Genomic DNA, 26,336 nt, shown 5'->3' with positions numbered 1-26,336 from the left:
AGTGAGTTTTGCCCCATTTTATACCCTTCCTGGCCACAGTTGTTAAGTGAATCACTGCAGTTCGTTGAAGTTGTAACACAGTTGTTAAAGAGCCGTGGTGGCGCAGTGGTTAGGGTGCAGTACTGCAGGCTACTTCTGCTGACTGCCGGCTGCCTGCAATTTGGCAGTTTGAATCTCACCAGGTTCAAGGTTGACTCAGCCTTGCATCCTTCCGAGGTGGGTAAAATGAGGACCCAATCTGTTGGGGGAAATATTCTGACCCTATAAAACTGCTTAAAGAGGGCTGTAAAAGCACTGTGAAGTGGTATATAAGTCTAAGTGCTATTGCTATTGCTATCAATGAACCACTGGATTTGCACCTATTGTATGTTCTTGAGAACAATGTTCTAAAAACCCTTTTCTAAGGCAGTTTAGCTATTTGAGAAAACATAAGGGATTTGGACTAACAGTGCTAGTCACAGAACTGTGGTGGTGGAGTGGTTAGAACGCAGTACTGCAGGATATTTCTGCTGACTGCCAACTGCCAGCAGTTCAATTCTCACTAGCTCAAGGTTGAGACTCAGCCTTCCATCCTTCCAAGGTCGGTAAAATGGCGACCCAGATTGTTGGGGCCAATAGGCTGACTCTGTAAACTGCTTAGAGAGGGCTGTAAAAGCACTGTGAAGCGGCATATAAATCAAAGTGCTACGTCTACATGGCGTGCAGCAAGTTACATAAAATGGCTGGTTCTTAATTTTATATTTCTGAGGCTGGCATGGACATGTAATGGGCTGAGGTCTGAAGTGCTATTGCTAAGTGCTCTGACAATCATCCAAATCATGAATCTCTAGCCGCATCTCTCAGAATTAAAACAACAACAAGATTTATTAGGAGTAAATATGCTGGCGTTACCTGGATGCAGCCAACTCTGAGACACATTCATCTCATCCTTGACCCTGGTCTTCCCCTACCCTCTGGCTGTATATGCTCCAATGGGACACATCCATAGCCAAGAGTCATCAATCATGCTCTCCACTAATAATCTTGCGCGCCAGAAGCTTCGGCCGCCTAGCAATTACCGTATATGCCGGCGTATAAGGCGACCCGGCGTATAAGGCGACCCCCAACATTTCCACTCAAAATATAGTTTGTTATATACTCGCCCCTCTTCCCCGCCTTCCACTTTTGCACTTTTTTTTTTTTGAGGCACTTTTGTCTACCGTGGAAGCGAATCCCGTGAAGCCGAAAGGAGCAGCCAGCCTTCTCCCAGCTCCCAAGGAAGCAGAGGCTCGCACCGCCCGGGCTCCGCTGAGGTATCCGGCTGGGGCTGTCAGGAGTTGTTACCGCTGGCGCGGCTCCGCGCGGCTCCAGTCCCGCGTTGCCTCGGGAAGGGAAAGGCAAAAAGGAAGAGCCGCGGCGGCGCTTTGCAATGGCAGCAGCGGCTCCTGGTTTTGCCTTTCCTTCCCGAGGCAGCGGGACTGGAGCGGGCGCGCCAGCGGTAACAACTCCTGACAGCCCCAGCCGGATACCTCAGCGGAGCTCGGGCGATGCGAGCCTCGTTTTCTTGGGAGCTGGGAGAAGGCTGGCTTCTTTCGGCTCACGGATTCGTTTCCACGGTAGACAAAAGTGCCTCAGGCGCGGGCAGCCGCGTGCTTCCCAATTACTATTTGCCGGCGTATAAGGCGACCCGGCATATAAGACGACCCCCAATTGGAGGCATCTTTTTCAGGGCAAAAAAGTCATCTTATACGCCGGCAAATACGGTATCTATGAAAATATTTAAGGTATGCATTATTCCCCCCACTCCCTTTCTGCTTAACAACTCTAAAAGACCCGAGAAATATTTTTGAGTTGACATGCTAAGTGAATCTGGCTTCCCAGTTGAGTTTGCTCGTCAAAATGATGCAAAAGAGGATCACGTGTCCCGGGGACATTGCAGCCATCATAAATATAAGTCCGTTGTCAAGTGCCCGGATTTTGATCACATGACCCGGGGTGTGTGTACTGCAACGGTTGTTACGTGTGGCGAACGGTAACTTTGAATGGTCGCGAAATGAAAGGTTGCAAGTTGAGCATTACCTCTATGCTCTATGCAGCCTGGCATTTTCAGGCTGATTTAAGAAAAAATATCTGCAGGATACCTCGGGCCACAGCCACCAATCCGTGAAGGCAGGAGAGGATTGCATCATCGTGGCCTGGGATGGGCTGGATCGAGGTGCCCAGTCCAGACTCTGGACCAGAGGATGCTTTGAAATCACTGCCTTAAAGTCTGTAGAGATTCTCGGTCACCCAGGTCACGGTTGTCCCAAAGGTGCTTTTTTTCAAGAGACAAGTGGACTTTCTGGGGGGTGGGTTTCTCCTTTTGAAGACATTTCGCTTCCCATCCAAGAAGCTTCTTCAGCTCTGACAGGATGGTGGGGGAATGGAAACGTCTTCAAAAGAAAAAACAAACAAACAAACAAACAAGAAAGTCCAGTTGCCTCCTGAAAAAGCACCTTTGGGTCATCAATGCCTTGAGTCGCCAAAGGAAATTGCTGCTTTGGCTTTGCTTCAAGGCCATTATTGATGGGCGAGATGCCTACTTGGGCCACCCCCAAACCTTCTCCAGGAGCTGCTCCTCAGTCACAGCGGAATGGGGAAATTGGGAAACATGGGGATCGATCCCCGGAACGCCCCCTTTAAAGAGACCGTGCTTTCTTTATCAAGCTCAGCTCCTGGCAATGACATGGATGAGTTCTACATCGCTTTCTTGGCAAATGATACCGCTTTGTCCCTGCCTTCTTCCGGGATGGTTTTTCAACTTCTCTGGGGATTTCCTTGTGGTCTCCTGTCCAAGTACTAACAAGGCCAGACCTAGATGGGCTTTTCAGAACCAACCGGGGTCAGTTCAGCTCTGCCACTTAGCTGCGCTTTAATTGTATGGCCTTCGTTTTGATTTGTGTTAAGGTATCTCAAATTACACGAAATGTGGCAGATTTCTGGGTTCTTGCCCATTTCGGGGGGAGTGGGGACTCTGGAACATAGATTTTTTAAAATGCCATCTTCGGCCCAAAACAGAGGTCACCATCTGTTCTGACCCAAACCCTGTTCCAAGCAAACAAACACGAAACAGAGATAAAAGCAAAACCTTTTAATGCTTCTCTGCAAATTCCGTTAATTCGCGGTTAAAAGGCTATTAAAACTAATTGTCTCTGATAAGAACAAGCTTTGCTAAGGTTGTGCAAGGCTGCCAAAAGGAATAGATTAAGTTGCCAAGAAATATTCCAAACAAAAAGTCTTCAAACACAAACCAAGATAGTCTGAACTTCCACAAGGCTTGAAGTGCAAGAACTTCTTTGCTTCCTGCAAAGAATCCCAGACTCTCAGACTGGCTTTTATCTCTTAAGGGAGGGGCCATCACCTTGCAGCCTTACTCCTGAGTCGCCCGTTCTGCTGCAGCTGCTCTTTCCTTCGAGCAGCACTGGGCACAGGCTCCTCGGGGGCCTCTTCATCACTGCTGCCAGCCTCCACAATCTCCAAAGGCAGCATTCCACTCTCTGATAGTCCTGGCCCCATCCCTGCATCACACCCTCATCCAAGTCACAGTTAACACAAGTAACACAGTTGAGAAAGTCCAGAAATATTTCACAAGAAGAGTTCTCCACTCCTCTACTCGTTGCAGAATACCTTATGCCACCAGACTCGAAATTCTAGACCTAGAAAACCTAGAACTACGCCGCCTTCGGTCCAATCTAAGTATAGTATATAAAATCATACATTGCAATGTCCTACCTGTCAATGAATACTTCAGCTTCAACAGTAACAATACAAGAGCACACAATAGATACAAACTCAAGGTTAACCGCACCAAACTTGATTGCAGAAAATACGACTTCAGCAACAGAGTGGTCAGTGTCTGGAATATTCTACCTGACTGTGGTTTCTTCTCCAAACCCCAAAAACTTTAACCTTAGACTGTCTACTATTGACCTCACCCCTTTCCTAAGAGGCCTGTAGGGGGCGTGCATAAGCGCACCAACGTGCCTACCGTCCCTGTCCTATTGATTATTTTTATTTTTCTTATATGTATCCATTTCATGTATCCATAACTATGTTTATACTTATACCTGTTATCTTATAATTGCTTGACTAAATAAATAAATGAATAAATAATAAATAAGTCCTCGCTGTCCGAGACCTCGGCTGTCTGCACCTGCTGCCGGCAAACCACAACACTGTCCTACAACACAGGTGCCTCCTTGGCCATTGGACTTTTACAAAAGAATTGTCTTTGGCTCCTTATCTTTCGGAATCCACAGAATTTAGGCTGAATTGATTCTTCATTTGGAAAATGGAGAGAACTTCTCTTTGAGATAAGATTTGCAAAACGGAGCACCATCATAAAACACACACACACACACACACCAGACACTAACTTAGCAAATTTTTTTTTATATTTGAAAGGTTGGTGTATATGGAAGCCTTTTGCTTTTTCATAGCAATCTCTTTCAGATGACAAGGCAGCTGTAATTCAGGGGCTGACAAAAGCCTCAGTGTGAGGATTGGGTAGTGGTAAGCATGCTATGTGCCTCTAGTAAATGCGGGTAGATTTTTTTGTAATAAAACAGGAGTTCTGAATAAACACAAGGCAGAAGTAAGCGTGTGGGATTGGGTACATGCTTATTTCCTTGAACATGTTTATTCAGAACTCCTGTTTTATGATAAAAAAAATCTACCTCAGGGACCACCGAACTCATAATTTTAGATCCCAAGGACAACTAACCAGTTCTGTGGGTGTGGCCTAATTTGTGGGTGTGGCTTGGTGGTCATGTGACTGGCTGGGCATGGCTTGTATGTAAATATTATAAATATTTATATATTGAATTTTTTATTTAAAAAAAGAGCAACTTTTACCCAAAATCAGGCAAAACAGGCAGGCAGATTGAGTTGCTCACAGAATCACAGATTCATTCAGAGATCTATCTATCTGCCATTGGCTATCTGAGTCTGTCACATAAAATTTGCTTGCAAGCAAACTCATAAAAGTTGCTAGCAAGCAAACTCACAAAATTAACTCACAACACACCATGCATATAAATATTGAATTTTTTATTTTAAAAAAAGAGCAACTTTTACCCAAAATCAGGCAAAGCAGGCAGGCAGATTGAGTTGCTCACAGAATCACAGATTCATTCAGAAATCTATCTGCCATCGGCTAGCTCAGTCTCTCAAATTTGCTTGCCGCGAGTCTGCACGAATTTGCTTGCAAGCACACCTTCAGTCCTAAGGGAGGTTCGGCTGTGCTGAGCTAGCTAGAAAGCAAGAAATTCAACCATTTCCTGCTTCCTAGCTAATCTAAATCTCCGGCACAGGAGAACAGATGATGGTCGGAAAAAGGAAAAATAGCAATTTAGCAGGCAAGTTTACTGGGTAAGGAGTAAGTGGGCGGGGAGGGTTTCCGCGGGCCATGTGGGCAGTGCAGCCTTGTGTTTCTGCGCAGCCTGGATTAATTGCTTTGAAGGGGTGCTCTGAGGGTGAGATTTCTCTGGGGCCCACCAAAATTTTCTCATGGCCCACCTGTTGGCAACCACTGTACTAGACAAACACACTGCAGTGGGATAAGATTATGGCATGGACTATCTTGATTTGTGGCTTAGCCAATATCTCATAATAACGGATAGTCCTCAACTTACGATCTCAATTTCCATGGTTAAGCAAGGCAAATGGTAAGGGAGTTGTGTCTACTTTTATGACCTTTTCCCCACAGTTGTTAAGTGAATTGCTGCAGTCATTAAGTGAATCACATGGTCATTAAGTGAATCCAGCTCTCCCCTTCCATCCACCCACCCCCAGACTTTGCCAGAAGCCAGCTGGGAAGGTTGCAAACTCCAGGGCGCTCCAGCCATCAGAAATACATGCCAGTTGCCAAACGCTTGAATTTTGATCATGTAACCTTGGGGATGCTAATGTCAGGTTTCCAAGTGATGAAATCCATTTTTTAAAAAAGAGCAAACTCCATCTTCCAAAACAATTTCTTGTAATTCCGTTGTAATTCCGGATCTGGCACAACCCGGAAATACACCACATAATATTGGAAATTAGAAACAGCCCCCAAAAGTCACATTCTCCAATAGAAGTAAATCAGCGTTGCCTGGTGTCATCAATCTCCACCTCCAGGTCTCAGCAGGGTCAGCTTTCATTCCCACGAGAAGAAGAGCCACCTAGCCTAAACAACTCTCTATCTCCACTCCTCCCACTTTAGGAATGTGGCAAGCCCAAAACCCTTCCTCCCGTAACCAGCAAAGAGAAAGAAAGAAAAGGAATATATAATAAGGCTAAATAAAATGGCTCCACGCATGTCAATTTCGGGCTTGACAGCTACAACATTCATCAATGTGAGAGCTGTCGGTACATCACTATTTTCAGTGCCTTGTAAGTTCCAGTGGTCACTAAATGAACGGTTGTAAGTCCAGGACTACCTGCACTTAGAAACTACGATGAACCAAGTAAGGAAGCAATTATTGCTGGCATATGTCAGCCAGTTATCCCTAATGCCATCCCAAAGCATCAATGTATAATCAAATAAAATCAGCATGTCATATACAGCCAGAGCTAAAAGTCTAGAGATTCTCAGTCATCCAGGTCATGGTTGTCCCAAAGGTGCTTTTTCAGGAGGCAACTGGACTTTTTTTGTTTTTTCTTTTGAAGACGTTTCGCTTATCATCTAAGAAGCTTCTTCAGCTCTTCCCCATTATCCTGTCAGAGCTGAAAAAGCTTCTTGGAAGAGAAGTGAAACGTCTTCAGAAGAAAAACAAAGAAACAATAAAGTCCGGTTGCCTCCTTAAAAAGCACCTTTAGGACAACCAAAGCTAAAGCAAGAACTTTTTTGGGGTGGAGGAAACATGCAGATTGTTATGGTCCATTGAGTCAACTCTGTTTTTTTTTCTGACAGCAAGAACTAGCAAGATTTTCAGAAATGGTTCGCTTTTGGTTTCTTCCTAGAATTGAGAGAGAGGGACTGGCCCAAAGTCACCCAGCTGGGTTAAATCATTCCTAACGACAAACTATAACAAATACTGTACATTCTTGCAGTTTTCGTAAAAATCACCTTCGGTCTGGTTTCTTTATGGAATAAACTTGTAATGTTACGCGTATAGGTGGATTTGCTGGTGAGGGGTTTCCCTCTTGAAGATGTGAATGCTATTTTGAGGTGTATTCCAAAATGGTAGAGTTGGATCTTTGTTTTTGTTTTTTAGGAACTTTAGTTAGGGTGAGAAATAGCCCCCCAAAAAACTATATTGCATTTTACTTTTAGCTGTCTGAAAGTAGGTTTCATCCACCTCAGTTCTCATCAATTAAAAGATGCCTCCCTGGCTCGAAAGTCATAGAGTTGCCGTCCTAGAAGATCCAGAGGACAGATTAGGGAAGTCAGTAATCAACCTCTCTTCCTTTCTAAGGGGGAAAAAAAATGCATTCTTAGCCTTTGATGTGCCAACTGCTCGCTCTGAACCCCTTTCCTTTCTTTTCCTTTCTTTCTTTCCAGGGTATTTAACCATGCCGAAAGTTGTTGCTATTTCTCACTATGCCGGGACCATGCTTCTACTCTTGGCTGGGATTGCCTGTCTAAGAGGTGTGTGCTTTGAGGGGTCCGGACGTTGGGTGGTAGGTCTGCTGACCCAGGAATCCGTACATTAACTAAGTAGGGAATCTGGTCTCTGTGCTCCTTGAGTTTATACCTTCTCTTTGTGGTAATACAGGTGGTCCGTGACTTACAACCATATTTGGGACCAGAATTAAGTGATGGGGTCATTAAACCAGACATCAGTGGGAGCAGACCTGATTTTGCAACTATTTTACCACGGGCGTTAAGCAAATTGTGTGGACATTCAGTGAACCTGGCTTCCCCAGTTGACTTGGTTGTTGGAAGTTGGCTGGGAAAAGTTGTAAAACGCGATCACATAACTGCAAGGCGCTGCAACCGTCATAAATGTGAGCCAATTGGCAAGCGCCCAGATTGCGACATGACCACAAGGCTGGTGTGACGATAATCCGTAACGTTGAGGACGGGTCATAAGTTACCTTATCCGAAGCATTGCTAATCAAGTTGTCGTAAATCAAGGACTACCTGTCAGGGCCAAAATCTTAGGCCTGGAGTTGCTTCTGTTCTAAACCCCAACAGTGAAGGGAAGGGGAGAGAAAATAGCCATGGTAGTGCAGTGCTTAGAATGCAGTACTGCAGGCTACTTCTGCCGACTGCCGGCTGCCAATAGTTCAGCAGTTCGAATCTTACCAGCTGAAGGTTGACTCAGCCTTCCATCCTTCCGAGGTCGGTAAAATGAGGACCCAGATTATTGGGGACAAGATGTTGACTCTGTAAACCGCTTAGAGAGGGCTGTAAAAGCACTGGGAAGCAGTATATAAGTCTACTGCGGTATATAAATCTATTGCTAGTACAACTGTCCGGTGCAATAAATCAGGAAGCAAGGCGACCTGTTCAAATGGCGACAGGTTTAACGCTCTCTTGAAGAATCTGAACTGGTAACGAACGGTCAAAGCAAATTGGCGGCAGATAAAAGCCAACAGAATTTCAAGGAGGGCTGGACTTATATCTCTCTGTGTGGAGTGCAGGGACTCGAGACTGATGAAGCCCTTAACCCCTCCCTCGGGCTCAGCCTGGTCATCTCTCCTACGTCAATAGAGACAGCCTTGATAGAAATAATAATAGTTGTGGTTGTTACAAGGACTGACAGGTTGAATCTTTGGGGAGGGATTTGAAGAGGAAGGAAATAGCCCTGCACAGGTCTCCTGGGTGGGAACTCCGAACAAAATGGACCGCTTATGGCAGGGGTTCCCAAACTATGCTGGCTGGGGAATTCTGGGAGTTGAAGTCCACAAGTCTTAAAGTTGCCAAGTTTGGGGACCTCTGGCTTAGGGCCTCAGTCTCTGAAAAGCGTTCCTGCTTCTTTTCAGGCATCGGGCGCTGGACGAACCCTCAATACATCCAGTTCATTACCATCCTTGAAGATGCTCACCGGTATGGCACACCTGAGCACAAGGTAAGGGTAGCTATGGTTAGGTATTATTTGAGTTGCATATGAAACTATGAAATATGTGATTACAGAATAATCCTATTTGCTGTTTTTCATTTTAAATCAAGGATACCAAAACAAAGTCCATTTTTGAGCTCAAGAAAGATGTTTATTTGTGTTGGCTGTTGCCCCCATTCATCGCTCCACCTTCAGCTTTAATAGTCATTCTCTTTTTAAGAAGACTAAATTTTGGGTGGCTTGAAGAGAGGGTTGCCTGTATTTTCTTCTACATTCATCTAGATATTTTAGAATGTTTTCTGAACCTAGAAAAGGAAACTTGTCTTTAAACAATCTAAACAAGGAAGGTTATTTCATGACTACTTCGTAAAGAAGGGTACTGACTTTAGAAGTTGCATTAATCTCACACACCGTGTGTTTTTTTAATCATCTTTTTCTCTTTCTGATAATGCTTCACAGAAGAAACTTGCCAGCTACAATTTTGACTTCAGAAGCTGGCCTGTAGACTTTCGGTGGGACGAGTTCACGAGTCGGTGAGTTGACAGCATGGAATAATTCTATTTTGTCCTTCATTTTCAGTGGTCTCTCCTTTCAAGCAGAGACAGAAAAGTTGGCTACAGTTCACGAAATATATTATGGGGTAATGGTTGTGACTTGAATGGAGAAATGCAGAGGAAAGCTGGCTATTAGCAAAAATTCACAAGATAGCTTATATGTTTGTATAAAGAGCATAGGTGGGGATATACATATTTTAGCTAATCAGCGTGCATGATTTTTAAATGAGTTTTGGCAATTTGCAGGATTGCCTGCTTGCCTGCCTGCCTTCTCCATCTCTTCTCCTTTTTCTTCTTTCCTTTCCTTCTTTCTTTTCCTTCTTCTTTCCTTCCTTCCTTGCTTGTTTGTGCTATATCTGGCCATTTTGTGAAAACTTTAGCACCAGCCAACCATATTTGAAGGTCATAGTTACAGTTGTTTTCATTGAAACTTTTACAATGTCCACAGTGTTTTGCAATGTGTGTTAATATGAAAAGGGGAAGATGTTATAAGGGTTATGTCTGCTGTGTAGGCAGCACTATCCCTCTCTAGCATTCATCTCCATTGTTCTGTGATGTATTTCCTGCCTCTCTAGGATTTACCTACATATATATAGAGAGAGGGGTGGGGGGAGAGACTCCCAATGATGGCTTATGACTTTTAACTGCATTTTGAATAAACTTCTTGAAACAGTCATGTCCTCCATCTGGATGATGTATTCCATTCTTTATTCCCCCAGTATTCTCAGCAATCCCTGGACAATGCACTCAGTGATCTGGCTTTTATGTGCTTTCTCTGTTGGTCTTCGAAGAAGTCACAATCTTTCCCGTGGGAGATAAATTAAAACAGTTTGATAATACTTGCAGGTCAGATTCAGGAAACGTGCCCTTGTTGCGATCAGAACCAAAGCATCGAAGTGCAATCAACGGTTTTCTCCATGCGGTCAAGAAGCTGCCCTGCCAAATTGCCAGGTATATGTCTCGTCTTGTTCCGGTTTTAACCTTTGTGAAGCAGGGGAAACATGGCTGAGGCACCAAAAAACTATGCCAATTAAGTCAGATATCAAAGACTTGTTGAACTGATGAACACCTGCATGCCTATCCAGTAGCCCCCAAGGTGTTTTTTTCCAAAAGGCAACTTGACTTCATTTGTTTGTTTTTTCCCTTTAAAAAAGTTTCGCTCGTCATCCACAAAGTTTCTGCAGTTCTAACTGCCTGGTGGGGAATGGAAGGATTTATGAAGAAGACTTACAACCTTATTGTTTTGCAGGTTTTATGTGTGGCTTGATATAAAGAGAGACAACAGAGTCCTGGTATTTAGCTGAATAAAGCTGAATAAAGATGCATCCCCCCTTAGCAAGGGTGAACCCTGAACAGACTTTTAACACTCATATTTATAAATTTGCTATATTGTCCGCTCCTCTACCCAGAAACACTGGCAGCTGGCACACTCCAGATAAAATAAAGAAGTACAGAAATAGCCATCCACCTATCTTTGAAATCTCTGAAGGACGTTGGGTATCACTTCAGGGACTTTTAAGTGTTTCCTGAGTAACTTTCTATGACGTTGAAGGCCTGGAGAGGCAATGATGACATCGGCACATAGATTGCCTCAAGACTGTCAATAGAAATATCAGATTCCTGGTCAACCTTATAACTGAAGAAGCTTCTTGGATGAAAAGTGAAATGTTTTTAAAGGAAAAAAACAAGAAAGTCCAGTTGTGGAAAAAAGCACCTTGGGGATGACTGAGAAGCTCCATAGACACTCACCTGTCCTATACATCCCAAAGACTTAATATGTTTCTACAGTGACACATTAGAGAAAGGTAGAAATTTCCTTCAAGTCGAGCTCAACTCCTGATAAGTGTACAGACGTCTGTGTTGTTATTGGGAGCAATAAGGAAATGGTTGCCAATACCTTTTTTCCCCTAAATCTTCTATATATATATATAACATGGTAGAGAGATGTGTTACCCTCTGGAAAAAAATACTGTGGGGGTAAGACACCCCTCGGGTGTGTGTGCTTTAAAATGGCTTCTACTGTACAGCACAGTGGACTTGCCATGGTAACAGCTTCACAGTACTCCACGAGGGGGCTTCCTCTCAGCCTTCCAAGGAAATGTCAGGCGATTGGCCAAGTGCAATCAAACACTACAAAAATGAAACACCAGCATAGAGAAGAAACTCCTGAGGAGAGGAATAGAAGTCTTGCAGTGCTGGTTGAGAGACAGTACAACAGCGTGAGGCCCAACTAAAGGATAAGAGAGATAGAGCTACTACATCTAGACTACAGGATTTTCCTGTCTAATACTGGATTGGGATAAATAAATACCCGGGCAATGCCGGGTTATCAGCTAGTTTATTATATTTTTGTGGTTGGCCCCTTAAATTCTAGCCGGGTTCAACCTTGCATACTTAGTTGTGAAATCAGCTGAGTTATAAATATGGAGAAGTATAGAAAGAGAAGGAAGTAGGAAGCATGTTGGTTGACCCAAGGAAAAAAATGTTGGGATAACAAAATGTTTGAATTAATTGGAACTTAATGAATACATGTAATCCTCGCTTAATGTCCAGTCACTTAGCAGTCATTCAAAGTTATAACAGACCACCCCAGAACTACTTATAACCTGTTTTCAAAGTTCTAGCAGTCACACATACACCACACAATTACATGATCGCATTATGAGTGCTTGGCAACCGGCTCACTTTTATGGCCATTTGCAGCATCCCACAATCATGTTATCTTGATTTTCTTTTGGGTTTTATTTGCAGGGTTTCCAGCATTTACTTCTGATTTCTGGCAAAAAAAAAAAAATACCCATCAAGGAAAACAGGCTAGCTTCTGGGTTGACAACAGATTGGCTTAACCACAGTGGCATTCGTTTAACTATCCTAGCATTCACTTAACAACCGCAACAAAATAGGTCATAAAATTGGGCACGGTGCCATGATGAGTAACATGAAGAGCTGCGGTGACGCAGTGGTTAGAGCGCAGTATTGCAGGCTACTTCTGCTGACTGCAATTTGGCAGTTCGAATCTCGTCAGGCTCAAGCTTGACTCAGCCTTCCATCCTTCCGAGGTGGGTAAAATGGGGACCCAGATTGTTGGGGGGCAATATGCTGACTCTAGACAGCTTAGAGAGGACTGGAAAGCACTGTGAAGCAGTATACAAGTCTAAATGCTATTGCTATTTGTTTTAACAAGTCCATGATTTACAGCTGGGCTCAATTATGATCATAAGTCAATAAAACACAGGGGAATCAAAAATGATTATTGGTTAGAGCATGATTTATTAGAAGGATGATTATTATATAGAGCAAAGGGTCTTCAAATTTGGCAAGTTTAAGATTTGTGGACTTCAACTCCCAGAATTCCTGAGCTAACATGACTGGAGGAGGAATTCTGGGAGTTGAAGTCCTCAAGTCTTAAAACTGTCAATTTTGAAGACCCCTGATATAGAGCATTGACCAGAAATCTTGAGAAATATTGCAATAGAGACACTTATTTGGAGCTTCAGCATACTCATCAGAAATTCTAGAAACAAAAATTGAGAAGGACAAGATAGTTGTTCCAAACTAGGGATAGACAATGCCTACTGACCTCCAGGTGCTTCATTGTTTTAACTTCCCAGCACAGTCTAATCCAAATAACCAGTGGCAAGGAATATAAAAGGTACAGAACTTGGAAAGGAATTCCTTTCATATAGAGAGAGGAGATGATGGGATCCTTTGAAACAAAATTACTGCTCTGCATTATTCATTGACTTCCTTAGGACTTCCTTCGAAGCTTGATTTCTCCAGGGAAGCTCCGAAAATTGTGAGCTGATTCAAACTGAATTGCAAAAGAAGCTGTCCAGTTTCATTTAAATCGTACAAATAATACATTGAACATAGCAAACATTATACAAACAAGGGACTATTGTGATATTCAGAGATGTCCAAGATAACCACCATTGTAACATGATATGTACGCACATGCATTGTTTGCCTCCTTCTTTCAAAAACAAGCACACTTTGTTCAAAAATGAGGCAGGTTGGGGTTTGCTGCAAAGTCCTGTTGAATTGACCTCTTTGAAAAATTATTGTGAACTGGTGGCTGGAAACGAAAATAGAACAGAATAACAATTGCACTTAGACTTATATACTGCTTTCACAGTGCTTTAACAGCCCTCTCTAAGCTGTTTACAGAGTCAGCATATTGCAATCTGGGTTCTCATTTTACCAACCTCAGAAGGATGGAAGGCTGAGTCAACCTTGAGCCAGTAAAAATTGAACTGCTGGCAGAATAGAGTGGAATGGAATAGGAATAGCATTAGAATAGAATTAGAATTCTTAATTGGCTGAGTATAACTAGACACACAAGGAATTTGTCTCTGGTGCATAACTCTCAGTGTACATACATACAAGCAATAAGTGATAAATCATAATCATAGTATTGTGGTGATAAGTTGTTTTCACAGAGTGATGGCATGAGGGAAACAACTGTCCCTGTATCTGGTCATTTTGGCTTGCAGTGCCCTTAATAGTGTTCATTTTGAAGGAAGAAGTTGAAACAGTTTATGACCAGAATGTGAAGGTTAAATGATTGAGGTTTTCTGTCCAAGGTTGTAGAGCTCCTAGAGCTGCAATGGTGAACCTGTGGCACTCGTGCCAGAGGTGGCACGCAGAGCCAATGAGTTGTTGCCAGCTGATCTTCTGGTTTCTGGCCAGCTGATCTTCACGGGCACCGGAGTGTGGGAAAACTGTGTGAAAAACAGCCAAAAAACAGGCCATTTTCGGACTGTTTTCAGGCCGTTTTCTGACCATTTTTCGGGCTGTTTTTGGCCTGAAAAATGGCTTAAAAATGGCCCGGAAAACCGCCAGAAATGCCCCAAAAACAGGCTTGCATGCACCGGCGCTCCAGCAAGTGCGCATGCCCGCATGTTCTGGTTTGGGCATTCAGTGCCGAAAAGGTTAGCCATCACTGTCCTAGAGTAAACCTCGGCAGGGAGCTTGCACAAGTGCTGAGACTCCTGTCCTTCATTTCCTCATCTCTTTGTTGATAGCTTTATAGTGGCACACACCTTCGGACGACGTATGCTCTACCCAGGCTCTGTTTACCTGCTGCAGAAGGCTCTGATGCCCATGTTACTTCAAGGACAGGCCCGGCTGGCGGAAGAAGTGAGTAAAACACCCAACCATGAATTTAGGAGCCCTAATTCCCAGGCTGTTTCTTTTCCTGGCTATTTTCTCATCCCGATACAGGTAGTCCTTGACTTAACAACCATTTCTTTATTGACTGTTCAAAGTTGCGGCAGTGGGGGAAAGAAGTGACTTACGACCATTTCTCACACTTGTGGCCGTTGCAGTGTCCCCGTGGCCACCTGGTGGAAATTCAGGGGCATGGCAACTGAGCCATATCTACGACGGTTGCAGTGTCTCAAGGTCTCATGATCACCCTTTGCGACCTCCTGACAAGCAAAGCCAACGGGGAAGCCATTTCCACAACTGTGGTACTCAACAACCTGCGGCGATTCCCTTAAACGACAAGAAAGGCCTCAGAGTGGGGCAAAACTCACTCAACAGCTGCCTGGCAAGAGAAAACGTTGGACTCAATTGTGGTCACAAGTCGAGGGCTTCCTGTACAAAAATTAGAAATTAAGTTTCCCTGATCTGTTCTCCCCTACCTGTCCCGTCCTCCCATCCTGGGAGCCTGGCGTTTGGGAAGCTTAAAAAGAAAAGCAGATGTTACCTTCAACCGCAAATAAAGGTGGTTCTTTTTTTTTCTTTTTTCTTTTTTTGCAGTACAAAGGAAGGCGAGCAAAGTTGGCAGCTTGTGATGGAAATGAAATCGACACCATATTTGTAGATCGAAGGGAGACTTTGGAGCCACAGGGCAGGAAACTAGTGAGTTGACATCAAGTCATGGTTTAATTCACGAAGACTTTTATTGATAAATCTGCCTTGGTTTTTCCTCTCCCACTCGTCCTTTACCACAAGAATGTGCCAACATTACTAAGCTGCTGAGGGAAGAGTAGACTCCTATTTCCACATCACTGACACCACAATCAAATGTTCCTTCAAGGCAGAAAATATTATTCCACCTCTCTTTTATCCTCCTATTGGCTCACCTGTGGGAAAATGCCTTGGTTGCCTGTATTCATAAATTGTTACTTAGTGTGGTTGCTTCTCAGAGAAGTTGATCTGCTCTGTAATTCTGTGGGAAAGTCTTCTCTCCTGCTTTGGGAAAAAGATCGCCTTGCCTTCACTACAACAGGATAATTTTCCCCTGGAGCACAAATTATCCTGCTGGGAAAATCAACTCCACTTATCCAACTCCCTACAGTTGCAACTTGATTAGATTTGCATGCTATCCCGATTACCCAAGAACGTTGAGCAACTGAGCAGCCCTACGGAACACACTGTCCTCAGTATGGCCAATGTTGGTGGTATCTGGATGGCAGGGAAGATATTTAATACACAGGTAGTCTTTGACTTACAACAGTTCATTTACTGACCGTTTGAAAGTTACAACAGCACTGGAAAAAAGGGACTTACGACCATTTTTTTCACGCTTTTAACCGTGGCAGCATCCCCCGTGGTCACGGGATCAAAGTTTGGATGCTTGGCAACTGATTCATATTTATGATGGTTGCAGTATTCTGGAATCCTTTTGTGACCTTCTGACAAGCAAAGTCAATGGGGAAGCCAGATTCACGTAGCAACCGTGTCGCTAAACAGGTTCACTTAACCTCCATGGCAAGAAATGGAGCAAACTTTATTTAATAAGTGTCTCACTTAGCAACATAAATTTTGGGCTTAATTGTGGTCATAAATCAAGAACTACTTGCACCAGAAAACTGCAGTGTCCCTCAAAGAAACGCTCACGTTTCCTAACTGCAGGAATCTTGAGCAGGGGGTTGAACTAGAAGACCTCCAAGGCCCCTTTCAACTCTTGTTCTGTTATTCTTCATTACCTCTTATTCTCTGCTTAAGCTTCACAGAGTAGAAGCCAAGCAAGTGTTCCACATTTTGGGCACGGTGTAGGATGTACATGCATCCTTTTATTCAGAACTGTGATGGCGCAGTGGTTAGAATATAGTATTGCAGGCTAAGTCACTGCCCACTGCCAGGAGTTCGATTCTGAACGGCTCATGGTTGACTCAACCTTCCATCCTTCCGAGGTTGGTAAAATGAAGACCAAGATTGTTGGGGGCATTATGCTGACTCTGTAAACCGCTTAGAGCAGGGGTTGGCAACCCGCGGCTCCGGAGCCGCATGTGGCTCTTTCATCCATCTGCTGTGGCTCTCTGTCATCAGTCAGCTCCACAATTGATAGGGCTTTCAGTTAGGACAGGCATAGGAAAAAGGACGCTGTGGTAGGAGACTCTATGATGGGAGAACTAGACTTCCGGTCAGCAGAGGAAAAAGGACGCTGTGGTAGGAGACTATGGTGGGAGAACTGGATTTCCAGTTGGCTCCAGAATTGAATTGGGGTGGGGGGGACCCTTCCAGTTAGGACCTTTGTGGCTCTTTGAGTGTTTAAGGTTGCCATCCCCTGGCATAGAGAGAGCTGTAAAGCACTGTGAAGCAGCATATAGGTCTAAGTGCTATTGCTATTCAACTAGTCTCCCTTTGAATAAGAAAAACCTTCCCTTGCAGAGGAACCAAGTTTTCAGCTCAAGATCTAGGACCCTTGAATGGTGCAAGGAATTAAGAGACCAAATGAAAGGCACATGATGGTTTTATTTTATTTTCTTAAAGTAATTCTTTGTTGCCAAACAAAAGCATTCATGGTTTTGTAGATAACTCAACCAAAAATAAACCTATTCGGAGACCGCAGCATCTGCTGGTCCATAGGGGTGCCACAGAAAAGTTGGGACGAACGATGGTTGCTGTGTGTATCTTTACTGGGGAGTTTGGTCGATCTCATTCCCAGGTCCTGCAGTGCTGTGTCTCTAAGGATGACTCCCAGCATTATCCCAGCATTTAGCACTGTTTAGATAGATCCAGCTACTTATTACATACAAGATGTTCATAGGCAGGAAGTAGATGGGAACTTCCTGAACGTTGGCTGGTTGCACAGCACATTTCCTGTTTGCATTGCTGGCATGATAAACGTTGCGTGTTTTTGTTCTTTTCAGGTGGTTTGCTGTGAAGGAAATGCAGGCTTCTATGAAGTAGGCTGTATCTCTACTCCTTTGGATGGTATGATCCATCTCCCCTCTATGGCATTGTTTTCAAGGGAAAGAACTTTTAGATCAATTAATTTGCTACTGATAACAGATTAACCGACTTACTAAGGGGACAAGTCATATTTGAGGGGCTGCCACAAAGAAGAGGAGGTCAACTTATTCTCCAAAACACCCGAGGGCAGAACAAGTAGCAATGGGTGGAAACTAATCAAGGAGAGAAGCAACTTAGAATGAAGGAAAAATGTACTGACAGAACAATTAATCAGTGGAACAACTTGCCTCCAGAAGTTGTGAAGGCTCCAACACTGGAAGTTATTAAGAAGAGATTGGACAACCATTTGTCTGAAGTGGTGTAGGGTTTCCTGCCTAGGCAGGGGGTTGGACTAGAAGACCTCCAAGGTCCCTTCCAACTCTGTTATTCTATTCTAATTTAGATCCTACAGCATGTTCAGGGCATATTTTGGCACACTACTTTGGAAGCTACAAATAGTCCGTTGCTTAGAAATCATTCAACGTTACGACAGGCCTCCCTAGAGTTACTTACAACCCGGTTGCGGAATTCCAGAGATTGCATTTTGTGCACTTGGGAACCAGCTCACATTAATGGCTGTTTTGCAGCATCCCGTGACCGTGATTTTTCACCATGTACTTCCCATTTCTGGCAAAAAAAAAAAGCCCATTGAAGAAAAGAGGCTTGCTTCACAACTGCAGTTCTTGCTTAACAACCACAGCAACGAAACCTGTAAAAAAAATCAGGCAGGGTCGCCTGGTGATCCGCTTAACGACTGCCACAATTTGTGATCCTAATTCCAGACTCAGTTATGGCCATAAGTCAAGGATGACCTCTACAGTTGCGAAATCATTACAGCTGGTTTAGGATCAGATAGAGTTGATGTTGTGTAGGGATCCTGCTTTTTTTTTTTTTTTTTACCCTAGATGGCTCCTTCTTCATCCTCTTCTTTATCTCCTGCTTGAGCAGGGGGTTGGATTAGAAGACCTCCAAGGTCCCTTCCAACGCTCTCCTGATTGATTGATGGTTCTTTTTTTTGTTGTGTTGGGATTCTAGTTATCGCTGATCTTTCCTTTCCAGCTGATTTTTCTCCTTCTGTCTTATAGCTGGATATTCTGTGCTGGGATGGAATCATCCTGGGTTTGCAGGCAGCACGGTGAGTTTATTCTAAGATTTATTTCAGATTATTTTTCAGTTCTCCAGTAACTACTCTCTTAGGAAATGTGATGTAGAGCTGGCCATTCAATGACATATTCGCTGTATTGCAGACCAATGAACTAATCAACCAATTAATATTTGGATCAAAACCATGTAAAAGAATTGCCGTATTTGCTAGGTTGAAACAATGGCCTTTTTTTTTGAAAGCCTTTAAAATAAGGAAGAAGGTAGATTCCTGCTATTTTCATGAAGTAAATGTGACTCATTTAATTTCCCATTGCTGACTGTTCTGCCCTGCATATCTTTTGCTACCTCTTTGATGAAGTTTAACAATAGTGATGGTTCGTCTCTATTTGGAAAACCCGAGGATATTTATCTTTGAAGAGATTCACTTGGGCTTATAGAAGACAAGAAAGAAAGGTTGAGAGCCCTTAAGTACACAAATGGGAAATCAGTTCAAGCATTTTTATGTGAGAAATCTAGAAACCTACACTATATAACAGTGGTGGCTAATCTTTTGGGCTACTGTGCCAAAAATTTTGCGCATGCGCACCTATGTGCCAGCACCCAGAAGGCAATGTGCGCTCCCTGGCACCCCCTGCATATGCGCGCGCAATCCTCCCCGCCCCCTTACCTGCACTGCGCCTCCCAGCTGATTTTCGGCCTGTTTGAGGTCTATTTTCGGCCTCCCCAAGGCTTGAAGAAAGCCTGAAAAATAGACCCGTTTCGTCGCTTCCAGTATTTCCGGAAATACAGGAAGTAACAAAACGGGCCTATTTTTTCGGGCTGCAGAGATTTTCCTCAAGCCTTGGGGAGGCCGAAAAAGGCCTCAAACGGGCCGAAAATCAGCTGGGAGGCACGCGCATCTGCAGTGAGGTAAGTTTGCCTGCGGCTCATGTGCCGGCACAAATGGCTCTGCATGCCACAGCTTCGCCATCACAACTATATAACATAGAAGAGGGGATCCACTTATTTTCCAAAGCACAAGAAGGCAAGACAAGAAACAACGGGTGGAAACTAATCAAGGAGAAATCCAACCTAGAACTAAGCAGAAATTTCCTGACAGTTGTGGGGGGAGGGGGGTGCAACCATGGTGGCATGATTAAAATGCATGATTAGAATGCAGTGATTAGAATGCAGCACTGCAGGCAACTTCTACCGACTGCCAGCAGTTCAGCAGTTCAATTCTCACCGACCCAAAGGTTGAACTCAGCCTTCCATCCTTCCGAGGTGGGTAAAATAAGGGCCCAGATTGTTGGGGGCAATATGCTGACTCTGTAAACCTGCTGAGAGAGGGCTGTGAAGCAGTATACAAGTCTTATGTGCTATTGCTGTTGGAACAATTAGCCAGTGGAATGACTTGGCTCCAGAAGTTGTGGGTGTTCCAACAATGGTGTATTTTAAAGAAAAGATTGGACAATCGTTTGTCTGAAATGGTATAGGGTCTCCTATAGGAGGTTGGATTAGAAGAGCTCCAGGGTCCCTTCCAATTATTCTTCTTCCATATGCCCAACATTTCTTCTTTGCCCTTCTACAGTGGAGGAACCGATCAAATCTATTCAGTGGTTTTACATAGAGCTAAAAATAATGCATTTGGGGCAGGCACCCACATTCTGGGAAACTTTAGTGTGGTTTTTTTTCTAGAGGACGGCTGGTGCAATAGCACCATCCTGTCCCCATGCGTGGATTTATGGCCTAGTCTTTGTAAGAGCAAAAATGGGTGGGCTGATTGAGAATGTCAAGCAAGGAGTTAGCAGAGATGGCTAAATTGACTGTTTGAGCAAAGAAAAAAATACAAATACTTTTATTTCTACTTGGAAACCACTTCTGGACTTGGTGCTTGAGGTGGGGGGGGGATGAAACTTTGATTTTGGATTTTATCGATTAGGTATGTCTGTTGTTACAGAAATGGCTCCTTTATACTATTATGTAAAAGTAAAAAGTTGAGGTTTGATGTTAATGCCTTATTCTACTGCAACAGAGGGAGTCAGAAGTCAGTGCCTTTTTTTTCTTTTTTTCCCTTTTCTTTCCCTCACTTTTCCCTTCCCTATTTTCCCTACTATTTACTTTTGTATTTTCTTTGTATGCTGTATTATAAACTAATAAAAACTGAAAAAGAAAGGCAGAGAATGACAAGCAAAGGCCCTTTGGGAAGGGATTTTCATAGGAAAGAAAAAGAGAAGGAAGAAGGGAGGAAAACCCTAGTCTTTCCCCTCAGGCATAACCTGTTTTCCCTGGCTCTCAGCAACTTTGCGTTAACTGTTTTCCCCACTTGTCTCTAGGGAGTGCCCCTACCACAGAATGAGGCCAATGCCATGGATGTGGTGATGCAATATGCCATCCACCGCCTGGGCTTCCTTCCTGAAGACATCATCCTCTATGCCTGGTCCATTGGGGGCTTCACAGGTATCAAATAACAAGGCCTAAAAGGAAACTAGGAAATCGCTAGCAGAAGGGAGAAGCTGGAGAGCGGGAGGCCGTGTTTCTCAGCCTTGGTGAATTTAAGATGTGTGGACTTCAACTCCCAGAATTCCCCAGCTAGCATGCTGGCTGGGGAATTCTGGGAGTTTCAGTCCACATTTTAAAGATGCCAAGGTTGAGAAACAACCGGAGTGGTGGTCTTGGCAGACCAGAGTGGGATAGATGTAGAGAATTGTCAAAAGTTGCAATTTGGTGGGACAAGTTGTATCTCTCTTGGACAAACTACCTTGTGGATCCTGTAAGCCTTAGGTGCAGCCCCAATCCCCTCAGACATTGCTGCCATTTTGTCCATTTTTAGTAAGTGAGAAGGAGAAAAATAATAGGGTGTGGGGAGAAATGTTAATGGTGATTAATTTAATGCAGATTTCATTCAACTTTGTACAGGTAGTCCTTGATTCGTTTAGTGACCGTTCGAAGTTACAACGGCACTGAAAGAAGGGACTTACAATTGTTTTTCACATTTATGGCCATGGTCACGTGATCAGAATTCAGATGCTTGGCAACTGACTCATATTTATGACCGTTGCAGTGTCCTGGAGTCACGTGATCCCCCTTTTGCGACTTTCTGACAAGCCAAGTCAATGGGGGAAACTAGATTTCACTTGACCATGTTACTAATTTAAGAATTGCGGTGATTAACTTAACAAACGTGGCAAGAAAAGTCATAAAATGGGACAAAACTCACTTAACAAATGCCTCACTTAGCAACATAAATTTTGGGCTCAATTGTGGTAAGTTGAGGACTACCTGTATTTTGAATTTAAATGTCTGTTTCATTCTATCTCAATCCCTCCCTCAGTCTTGGCCTCCCTTTATTTGTTGATGTGATCCCTCCAAGGGTAGACTAGACTAAGAAGTGGACTTAAGCCATGTTTATGTGATTGTTGCCTTGACAACAGATCTTCCCTCTCTCCATCGAGGCCATCTCGTATATCTTTAGATCTTCACTGCAATCCTTGGCCTGAAACTCCCAAGGCCAAATGTAGCTTCCAGCCTGAACTAAAGTTACGACCCCTCAGATTTTAGGAGGTGCCCATCTTGAGGGATACAGAGTTTGCACTGCCAAATTCATGTATCGAGAAAGAAGGTCCATTCATGGGTTTGGTGCCCTAGATGAAATATCCAAATACAATCCTTTCCTGTAGTAATTGTGCTCAATCCACTGATCGCCCCAAATTATGTATTAATGGAAACAAGGTTCGCCATGCTGGGTGGATCTGTAGTGGACATAAAGAAGTTAGAGTTTGGAATGATGCAGTTTTGAAGGTACATGAGGTCAATTCAAGACAGAACAATTGAAGTTGTAAAGAACGGTTGCTGGACCTGGGTATATCTAGTCTGATGAAAAGAAGAACTAGGGGAGACATGATAGCAGTGTTCCAATATCTCAGGGGCTGCCACAAAGAAGAGGGAGTCAAGCTATTCTCAAAAGCACCTGAGGGCAGGACAAGAAGCAATGGGGGGAAACTAACCAAGGAGAGAAGCAACTTAGAACTAAGGAGACATTTCCTGACAGAACAATTTATCAATGGAAAAACTTGTCTCCAGAAGTTGTGAATGCTCCAACACTAGAAGTTTTTAAGAAGATGTTGGATAACCATTTGTCTGAAGTGGTGTAGGGTTTCCTGCCTAGGAAGGGGGTTGGACTAGAAGATCTCCAAGGTCCCTTCGGACTCTGTTGTTCTATTCTAAGTATTTGGAGGGGAAGCTGACACTGGGTGATTTTAAAGCCACGGAAGGCAATATATTTCACAGTCCAGAAGATTATGGACTACAGTATCTGAGTATCTCTTGGAAACATACTCAGTGGTGAGAAATTCAGATGGAGGAGGCACAGATGTCCTACTTGTTTATGATTTTGTGATGTCCCTGCTTGAGTTTCTGTCTCTCCCTAACTATAGTTTTCTCTTTCTCCTTGCACCCAACAGCCACTTGGGCAGCCATGTCTTACTCCGATGTCAGCGCCGTCATCCTGGATGCCTCCTTCGATGACCTCGTGCCTCTCGCTCTCAAGGTCATGCCGGAAAGCTGGAGTAAGGGGAAGAACAAGAAATGGGCCCTTCTTTATGGTCCAATGGTTTCACCTCTTTTGAATCTGTTTCCTAGACTTCTAAATGGTTCAGTCCATGAGGCAGTTAAAACTTGGTCAGTAAGAGCTGAACTTTTAACCACTGAGCTAGTTCTCTTGTCCTCTGGTGGCCTGTGTTCTTTCCCTTGTCATCTTGAGGGTGTTTTATGATCCTGTCACTTTGATTTCAGCTTGTAGGTTGACATTCCAGTTTTATAACATAGCTATCAATTAGGCATCAGGGAGTTATAAAATCCCCAGTCTTGTATAGCTACTGTGTTCGGAAATGGTTCAGGTTGGAATTCCTTTATTTTATTTTATTTTCTCTCTTCTGCTTTAACCACGATAGAGGTCGGTGGATGCGTGATCTTCACCGCACAGTTTTGTTTCTCGTTTATGTGTTTCGCAACTGGTGGTGGTTAGATTCTCAAAAGGATTTTTCCCTTTGGTAGGGAGGGCCCCTGAGATACTCAATGTTCTTGTAATATTCGTTTACAAATGTACAGGTTGAACAGATAAGCATTCAGCCAGGGAGTGTTCAGCCCAGAATAATGAAGTTTCAAGTTCAGGCTGCAGACTTTTGCATGTTTCAAGTGGTAGACCCATAGCAAGTAAAACTCCGAGGCAAATGAATTCCTCAAAGAATAGCTTTATTTGATATATCATATTGGCACAGATCTGATGAAAACCGACTCTGAAGGTCCTGTGGTTTTCACCTCATTAAAAGTAAAAGTTTGTCACTTTTTCAAAACAATCGGTCACATGGTCCAATCACAGCTCTGTCTGGTTGCCTGGTGACATTGCTCCTCCTTCCTCTGACCAGGTGTGAGAATGTCCTTGGTTCCCAAGAGAAAGTATTTTGCTTTGGCTACAAAGTTCTAACTGTCTCAAATCTCCCCTCCCTATCCGTCAGCTCCAGTGTAGCATCACTACAGTTCCAAGATGGCTTCAGTCAGGTCAGCTTCAGGGTTGACAGCATGTTCATTTTAGGGATAAGGCCCACTGAATTAAAAAGAATATGCTGGAAGACAGACCACACCTGTTATTTTCCACAAATTGTTCTCTTTGTAAACCATTTAGAGAGGGCTATAAAGCACTGTGAAGTGGTATATAAGTACTATTGCTGTATAGGGGGTTCTGCAAAATACAGATAGTCCTCAACTTACAACCACAATTGAGCCCAAAATTTCTGTCGCTAAGTGAGACATTTATTAAGTGAGTTTTGCCCCATTTTATGACCTTTCTTGCCTCAGTTGGTAAGTGAATCGCTGCAATCAGTAAGTTAGTAATCCAGTTATTAAGTGACTTGGCTTTCCCGTTGACTTTGCTTTTCAGGAGGTCGCAAAAGATGATCACATGACCTTGGGGCACAGCAACGGTCATAAATACGAACCAGTTGCCAAGCATTTGAATTTTGATCACATGATCATGGGGAGGCTGCAAAGGTCGTGAGTGTGAAAAACGGTCATAAGTCACATTTTCCAGTCCTGTTGTACCTTTGAATGGTCGCTAAACGAACTGTTGTAAGTCAAGGACTAAGTATACTAGTATACTAGTGGGCTGTGTACAGGCTGTTTGTTGGATTCATTGTGAAAAGCATTGTGTAGAAGCTTTATCGTTTGCCTGTGAGATCTTTACAAAACCCGTTATTTGAAAATGGTTGCACTGATTAGTTGGAGGCCGTGGATAGCACAATATATTTTGAAAAACCATGTGAAGTTGGTTTAGGTTTGAGTGATGAGGTGGCCTAGAGGTGGAGCTCTTCGCCTCACAATCAGGAGGCTGTGAGTTCGATCCTAGGGTAAAGGCAGATATTTCTCTCTCTGGGCACCGTTGAGAATATATCTGCTGAATAGAACTCCGCATTGGTGACAGGAAGGGCATCCGGCCAGTAAGCACTCAGCTCTGTTCAGTTGCCCAGACTCCACCCCGCAAGGGATTATGGGATCGTTAAAAGGAGATGATGATGTGAAGTTGGTTTGGGTTAGAGACTTACTTGCTGGGCAGAAAAATGATGTAATGTTCTTCTCTTTGTTCCACAGGAAGCTTGGTCACCCGGACAGTAAGACAGTACCTAAACCTGAACAACGCGGAGCAACTCTGCAAGTAGGTAACTCAGAGGACAAAACACCATGGAGCAAAGCCATTGACAAAAGAATATTGGATGATGCCAACCCTTTTCCGGCTAACTTTTAAAATCAAGGTGTCTTTTGGTCATTTTGGACTACCACTCCAGCCCATGACCAGTGGCCAGAAAGCACAAAAGATCTGGCCAGAAGCAGGTTTCCCTCCATTGGGGCATTGATTTTGTTGCTTATCAGCAGCAAGTGGAAGTGAAAATTTACCAAGGAGTTGTCCATTAATTTCATCATCGGAAAGATTCAGTTCTGGAATCTACATCTTAGAACAGGGGTAGGGAACCATGGCCCTTTTATGACTTGTGGACTTCAACTCCCAGAATTCGTGTGCCATTCCATGACTGGCTCAGGAATTCTGGGAGTTGCAGTCCACATGTCAAGATTCTGACTAACGAACCCAAGCAAATCAGAACTCTAAGGCTAATGTCTTCCTCAAAGAACTTCTTTATATCGGCACAATCAAATGCAAAACCAACTGTAAATGTTTCCCGCAGTTTCAGTGTAATTACTGTATAATAGGAAATAACTCCCTCCCCAAAAGTCACAGGTCACGTTGGCCAATTAAGTTAATTGGTGGGCTCTCCAGGCACTCCTCTCCATCTCTATCCTCCATCTATAGAGATGACCTTGGTTCCCACGAGGAAATTCTGTGTTTTGTCTAGCAATGTCTTTCATCCTTCCTCCTCCCCACTCTGTGTGGCAGCTGAGGAATAGAAAAATGGCTTCTGCCAGGTTCAATTAAAAGTTGACACCACAAATCATAAAAGGG

At 43.6% G+C, this 26,336-nt stretch overlaps 1 protein-coding gene across 3 annotated transcripts in view; it reads left to right on the top strand.

Annotated features, from left to right (window-relative positions):
* The window catches only part of ABHD16A (abhydrolase domain containing 16A, phospholipase), a 45,036-nt gene that overhangs the window by 11,400 nt on the left and 7,300 nt on the right, over positions 1–26,336 (top strand). For 2 of the 3 annotated variants that reach the window (XM_026685435.2, XM_087954351.1), the window contains 11 exons: positions 7,502–7,588; positions 8,929–9,014; positions 9,465–9,538; positions 10,406–10,510; positions 14,584–14,698; positions 15,323–15,424; positions 17,662–17,725; positions 18,829–18,878; positions 21,163–21,286; positions 23,290–23,394; positions 25,472–25,535. In XM_026685435.2, the coding sequence (XP_026541220.1) occupies positions 7,502–7,588; positions 8,929–9,014; positions 9,465–9,538; positions 10,406–10,510; positions 14,584–14,698; positions 15,323–15,424; positions 17,662–17,725; positions 18,829–18,878; positions 21,163–21,286; positions 23,290–23,394; positions 25,472–25,535 (976 nt within the window). Of the gene's footprint in view, positions 1–7,501; positions 7,589–8,928; positions 9,015–9,464; positions 9,539–10,405; positions 10,511–14,583; positions 14,699–15,322; positions 15,425–17,661; positions 17,726–18,828; positions 18,879–21,162; positions 21,287–23,289; positions 23,507–25,471; positions 25,536–26,336 lie in introns of all 3 variants that reach the window. The other variant, XR_015747427.1, reaches the window with a different exon arrangement.

This window comes from Notechis scutatus, chromosome 2, assembly GCF_049901735.1.
Source record: "Notechis scutatus isolate UNSWTSFEM ecotype Mainland chromosome 2, rNotScu1.2, whole genome shotgun sequence".
In the NCBI taxonomy this organism is placed as follows: Eukaryota; Metazoa; Chordata; class Lepidosauria; order Squamata; family Elapidae; genus Notechis; species Notechis scutatus.
Note: the sequence above shows the minus strand (reverse complement) of the source record. Positions and strands in the feature narration are given on the sequence as shown.